This window comes from Homarus americanus, unplaced genomic scaffold (assembly GCF_018991925.1).
Source record: "Homarus americanus isolate GMGI-L3 unplaced genomic scaffold, GMGI_Hamer_2.0 scaffold19065, whole genome shotgun sequence".
In the NCBI taxonomy this organism is placed as follows: domain Eukaryota; kingdom Metazoa; phylum Arthropoda; class Malacostraca; order Decapoda; family Nephropidae; genus Homarus; species Homarus americanus.
The window spans coordinates 814,557-821,494 of record NW_024757463.1 but is presented as its reverse complement, the minus strand read 5'-3'; the positions used below and the strand labels follow the sequence as shown (position 1 = coordinate 821,494).

The following is a 6,938-nucleotide window of genomic DNA, read 5'->3' as shown; positions in this document are numbered from 1 at the left end:
ACTTATGTTTATATTCAGTTTACTGGAGCATTTGTTGTGTTTATCGGCCGAAATACGTCGTGCTCGTGACCGGACGGATACGCTCTTCAAGATCGTTTGGTAGTTAGGGTGTTTACTCGCTTGAAATCGTTTCCACTACCTGATGAAATGTAAAAGGTTTAAACCCCAGCTTATTGTTAATCCACCTACTGTACCCTAATCCACCATCTAATCTTGATTTATAATTCCTACGATACCCCCCCCCCCTCTCTACACACACTGGGTTAGCTTAGGGTTAGGTTAGGTTCGGTTCGACTAGACTAGACTAGACCAGACTAGACTAGACTAGACTAACACCCATTTGACAAGCAACACCGACTGTTACACTGGGCTTGTTTGTGAGGCATATCCAATCCATGTAATTAACCTAAGCCAACCGCCATCACTACGCAGGATGCCACTTTGTAATATTTAGAACCAACGCAGATGATTTTATTCATGACCGGGGAGGGTTTATTCAGGACCGGGGGTGGGGGAGGGTTTATCCAGGACCGGGGTGGGGAGGGTTTATTCAGACCGGGGGGGTGGGGGAGGGTTTATTCAGGACTGGGGGGGTGGGTGTTAACTTGATTCAAGACTTTAAACCGAGGAACAATATTTTATTCTAATGTGTTCGGGTTTTTACTTGACTATTAGGCACCTTAGTTTATTGATTTTGGTTAGAGGTCTTAACGTAACCTAACCAAACCCTAACCAAACCTAACCTAACCCCACTAGTGCCAATAGGATACTCAGATCAAAAAATAACCTAGGTTGTCTAATCATCGGGTCAACCATAACTTATATAACCAAGTCTGATCTATGAATGTTGAAGAATAATACTAATGAATAACATAAATAATTAAATACTATTGAATAAATTTTAAAACCAGATTATTTTCCTAACTTGAATATCACATTTTTTTCGTCAATAAATTAGAATATGTCCTCAGTAGTTTTCAATGTTCATATATATATAATATGTTCCTTTGGGTATCTTCTATCATTATAGATTTACATTATACAATCTTCTATAATTCATTGTATATTAAATGATTCGATTACATAGTGTTTTATTTAATAGTTTATCTTAATTTGGTATGAGATGTTCAGTGCCGGATTTAGACCTGTGGAGGCCCATGGGCAGCCTCTTCGTGGAGGCCCATGGGCAGCCTCTTTGTGGAGGCCCATGGGCAGCCTCCTTGTGGAGGCCCATGGGCAGCCTCGCGGGAGGCCCATGGGCAGCTCGTGGAGGCCCATGGGCAGCCTCTTCGTGGAGGCCCATGGGCAGCCTCTTTGTGGAGGCCCATGGGCAGCCTCCTTGTGGAGGCCCATGGGCAGCCTCTTTGTGGAGGCCCCCCTCATTATAACTACCCAAGAGGGTGGGGTGGCGAGTGAAGCGAGCCTAAACATCTGGGAGTTCCGGGGGGCACTGTAGGACCCCCGGGAAAATTTTGAAATTTGAACACTTCTTTGGAGAATTTTGAAGCCATATGCAGTTATATTGAGGAAATTAGAACATTGAGAAATTTTTAATTAACTATATTTATTGATAGTGTACAAATTCCCAACACACACAAAAGTGAGACATGACTGGAGTCATTCATGTCGACCAGCCCTAATACCGCACATGTCAAAAATTTTCAAGAGACTTCACAGAAAAGAACAAATTATTAGTTATTACAGAGAGATGATTCTTTGCATTATTAATCAGATAAACCTGTACTCAAATAATGGTTTTATGTGATGGAATAGATAAACATGAATTTTAAAGAATGAAAATAAAAATAATCCAAATGATTAAACAAATACATAAAATATTGTAACATGTGGAGGCCCCCAGATTGTGGAGGCCCCTGGGCAGCTGCTCACTTTGCCCACTCCTGAATCTGGCCCTGGAGATGTTAATATATGTGTACTGTCTCTCTGTTATATACTGTTGGCAAGTACTGTCTCTGTTGGCAAGTAGTCTCTGTTATATACTGTTGGCAAGTACTGGCAAGAATGGAAGAACAAGAAAAAGAAGAACTATGATAATGATTATCAGACCTGACCTACAGTAATTAGAAAGAGGTTATGACCTGACCCAACAAAGGTCAAGAGGTCATGAAGGGCAAAGTAGTACTCGATGACAGTACCAGGCCCTGAAGGAGTACCAGGCCCTGATGGAGTACCAGGCCCTGAAGGAGTACCAGGCCCTGAAGGAGTACCAGGCCCTGAAGGAGTACAGGCCCTGAAGGGAGTGAAGGAGTACTCAGCCCTGAAGGAGGGCCAGTACCAGGCCCTGAAGGAGTACCAGGCCCTGATGGAGTACCAGGCCCTGAAGGAGTACCAGGCCCTGAAGGAGTACCAGGCCCTGAAGGCAGTGTCATTCATTAGCCATCAGAGTGGTCCATAGGGTGAAGCAGTAATTTGATAGATAATGATAGATAGCTAGGTATAAGGAGAGATAGATAGATAGAGATATAGATAGATACATAGATAAATATATAGGTAGATTAATATTAGTTCTATTATATATTACTGGTTATAAGAAAGTACAAAGATATTTTATATTTTCAGTTGGATTAGGAACCTAAGTATTTGACATTAAGTAATTTTATTAAATATTATGTTGGATTTATTTGATAATTAAAAATATAAATATGAAGTAAATTAATTAGGTAATGAAATAATTGATAAGTTTTATATTTGAGGTGAATTCTTGCGGTACGTCATTGAATAAATCGTTATTCTAAAATTATACAATACTATGCTTTTTAAGGTAATTATAAATAATTTTAACCATTTATTATTGGTTAAAAGACAACAATAAATGATTTAATTATTATAGTTTGTATATAAAGAAAGTTCTCTATCCAACTGAATATTATCTTTAAGGAATATGCATATAAACACATCGCAGCGATCGATAGCTTGTTATATAAAAACAAAATATATATTTACAAAATCTCTAAGTATAGCATAAAAATATAATATATAATTAATATGAAAGAAAATTATATAAAAATAATGTTACTTTTACTTTTACGAGTAACCTTCTACCTTGTAAATATTTAGCTATAGGATCCCTCATGAAGAAAGTGATCTACACGTCAGCTGATAGAACAATATTGTCCCTCTTGACCATCATTCACTAATAACAAGGTAATTACACTCCTTAACGACCCTTCACTCATATCTATAGACTAAATACACACTATTTAACCCACAAGTGGTCAGTTAATAGGGGAATAATGGGTTAAATTGGGGTTAATTGATGAAATAGTTAAGGATGGTTGGGTGTCAGATCTGTCGCGTCCATTGGGGATAATATTTTAAGGTTAGTTTATTTATGGCTAGAGGCAGAGCGTCATCCAGGTGTTGATTGGTTAGTTGTTACGTGTGTAGTTAGCTCCTTTTGGTTAATTAAGGAATAGAGGTTAAATAAGGTCATTAAACGTAAGATAGGGTTATAGGTTCATTTTGTCCTAATTATGTCTTGTTTGTAATTAAAATCTAATTAAACTTTTGGTGTAGGAATTATCTATTTTTAGGTAGTTTTTAAGAATTTGTTGATGTTTTATTATTATTAGTTTGTTATTTTTTGTGTTTAAAACAATTTATTATGTTTTAAATAATTGTAAGCGCTTAATTATTTTAGTATATAATCTATCTCTATCTATCTAAGTAACTATAGATAACTTAACTCATCAACAGGTGTTTAATATGATGAGCCATGGTTGAGAGTAGCGACGGGGAGAGTAAGGGGGGGGCGGCGGTGACGTCCTCTGGCACGATGGAAGGCGTCGCGTCGTCTCAGGTCCTCCCGACGCCGCCGCCATCACCACCGCGGCCGATGATATGCTACGGGAGGATTCTACTCGGGGAGATAACTCCTCTCTTGGCGGCCATGAAGCGTTCGACACCTAGATGGTCTGCGCATCAACAGGTAGGTCGGTGGTTCTATGGGGTAGCCTGGGGTGTGTGTCTGTAGTGTCCGTGTTTGTGGTCTATACAGTGGCCCCTCAGTTAACGAACTCAATCCGTTACAGAAGGTCGTTCGTTAACCGAAACGTTCGTTAACCGAAACCATTGTTTCAATGGGTTTTTAGGTAATTGGTTCCAGCTCACCGAAAATTTCCTAAATTCAACAAAAATGGTAGAAAAGTTCACTTACTTTGAGGTGTGTATGTAGAAGGCTCCTGGATGATGATGATGATGGGATTTAGAATGGGGGTGGAGGAGAAGGAAGAAGAGAAGGCATTGGGGTGGAAGAGAAGTCACCCCATGGTGCCATTTCACCCATAAAATTTTAGCTCTCTGGTTTAATTCAAGATTATTTTCTTTAAATCAACACTGCACTGCATTATATATTGTCAATATATAAAATATATTTCAAAATGACCAATAATTTGCTTGGAAACACAGAAAAAAAGTGTTTAGTTGAAGAGAGTCTCAAGCAAGATGTTACCTCCAGTGAAAACAGAGAGAGACTAACGCCTGTTTGTTGTGTTAAGAGGCTGGATGCCGCGCATTAAACTAGTCACTTTACCTTCAATTATGTTCAATAATTGTTAAAATTACTAAAAAATTGAATATTAAACTTTTAAAATTATTGAATAGTATAAACTTCTTGATATTTACAAAAATAGTAAGGAATTTAAGCCCTAGAACCGATTAATGTATTGGCGGACTGATACTAAAGCTGGTTGCCCGGTCAGTGCAAGCGAAAACATGTTGAGGTCGGTTCGTAAGAACTTCTTTTAGCGAATTTTTTTTCGTTAACCGAATTGAAGATCCTTATGGAAGGCAGTTCGTTAATCGAAATTACGTTAACTGAGGTGTTCGTTAAACGAGGGGTCACTGTATATGTAGTCAGTTCTTGGTATATTAAGGCTTTCATTGGCCTTTTTTCCGAGTCTAAGTTAATGTTCAGTTTTAATTCAGTTTTTTGGTTATTAAATCTGTTTTTTTAATTTAATTGAATTGAAACATTTATTTAGCCAGAAAAATAGATACAGAGTGGATAATAATAACAATATTAACATGGCTGAGCCAGTTGAGAACCTGAGCTCTCTTTGAGGCACCTGATATATACTACACATTTATCTCAAGGAAGTATTATGTAACATTTAGTATCATCTGGAATAGTACAATAGCATGGTGGTAATAACAACATGTTACCACGGTTATCACTTCAATATTTATTTATTTTATTATTTTTATTTTTTATTTGTTTATTTATTTTTTTTGTACATGCATATACACATATATATATATATATATATATATATATATATATATATATATATATATATATATATATATATATATATATATATATATATATATATATATATACACTCCCGTATATACATATACACATACATACATACACATAAATTAAAGTGGAATTGAAAAACATAAGTATAATGGGGGAGCAGTACAACCTGGGTTGTACAGTAATAAGGTTGAACAAGAGGACAGAGCTTTCAGGATTATGTCTAGTTGGCAATTATGTTTATTGCAATGGTAATTACTTATTTCTTTACATGATAATTTCTGATAAAACGGTTTTGATGGTACAATAAAAGCAGGTACTGTTTTGATAAGTAAATGTTTTGTTTTAATTAAGTATTTGGTTTTAAATTTTGTTTTAGATTGACTGATTCCTGTTGTTCCTTCTTCCACACCTCGATCATCACAGCTAATGTTACTTCCCAAATACACAACATTTTCCATATGTTTAAATTTTCTGTTGTCTACCATAATGTTTTTTTATTTTATTTATTTACAATTATGAACCTTCAATTAATTTTGTCTTTACTGCATTAACTTTTAAGCTATATTTTTCACCTTTTACCACTAACCTAACCTAACCTAACCCACAGAGCATTATCATAGATACTTGTTTTAATGTGATTCTATAATGTGTTTACAACTGCGAGGTGACTAATTTTTAGGTGAAATAAGCCAGGGTGTCTTTAAGTGCTACAACACCTTCAACAAACACACACAGTTGACCCCACACCTCCTCCTCCAGGACATGGAGCGCGATCCTCTCGTCGTGAAGCTCAAAGAACTGCGGACGAGCGTGACTTCCTTAGGCCCGGACGACACCATGGACCCCAGCACGTTCCTCGACCCATTTCTGTCGATAATTCGCTCCGAGGACACGACCGGCCCGGTGACCAAAAGTGCTCTAGCTGCGGTCAATAGGTGAGGTTGTGGTGTGGGGGGTGGTTGGGGGGTGTTGGAGATCAATTAGGGTGAGTTTACTTCACCAATTATAAATACCGAACCAATAAAATCACTAAGACCTTTTAGATACAACGAACATTAATCTAATACAAATATCTTTTAGTCTTTAGCACAACGTAAACAATTAATTAAGTGTATTTATTACCATTAGTGCGTGTCGTTAGAGGTTTAACGAGGGTAGTTAGATGTTATGGTTTGTTTACTGTGTTCATGGTAAGTCCCTGAGAGGTGATTGGTGGGTGGGAAGTCTCTAAGAGGTGATTGGTGGGAACAGTTGTTAGTATAGTAATCATGGGATGAAATAGGTTTTAAAACTTTGGTAAATTGGATTAGAATGAAATAATTAATTTAAATTGAATAGAAATTGATTTATGGGTCATGTTAATAATGTGTGTGTTTGTTTGTTGTTCTTGTTCTTGGAGTTTCTTCTTTCTCCTGTCCTTCATCTTTATTCATTCCTCCTCCTTCCTCTCTTCCTCCTCCTCCTCCTTCTTCAATTTCTTCTTCTTCCTCCTCTCCTTACTCTCTATCCCCCTCCTCCTCTTCTCTTCCTCTCTTCCTCCTCCTTTCCTCTCTTCCTTCTCCTCCTCCTCCTCCAACTTCTTCCTCCTCTCCTCTTCCTTCTTCCTCTCTTCCTCCTCTCCTTCTTCCTCCTCCCTCCTCCAACTTCTTCCTCC

General features: G+C 37.4%; 1 protein-coding gene across 3 annotated transcripts in view; it reads left to right on the top strand.

Moving 5' to 3' along the window:
- Window positions 1-3,083: 3,083 nt before the first annotated feature.
- LOC121857560 (Golgi-specific brefeldin A-resistance guanine nucleotide exchange factor 1-like) overlaps window positions 3,084-6,938 on the top strand; it is a 34,179-nt gene continuing 30,324 nt past the window's right edge. For all 3 annotated transcript variants that reach the window (XM_042353641.1, XM_042353644.1, XM_042353642.1), the window contains exons 1-3: window positions 3,084-3,165; window positions 3,718-3,949; window positions 6,044-6,219. In XM_042353641.1, the coding sequence (XP_042209575.1) occupies window positions 3,737-3,949; window positions 6,044-6,219 (389 nt within the window). In that variant the 5' untranslated portion in view covers window positions 3,084-3,165; window positions 3,718-3,736. The remainder of the gene's footprint in view (window positions 3,166-3,717; window positions 3,950-6,043; window positions 6,220-6,938) is intronic.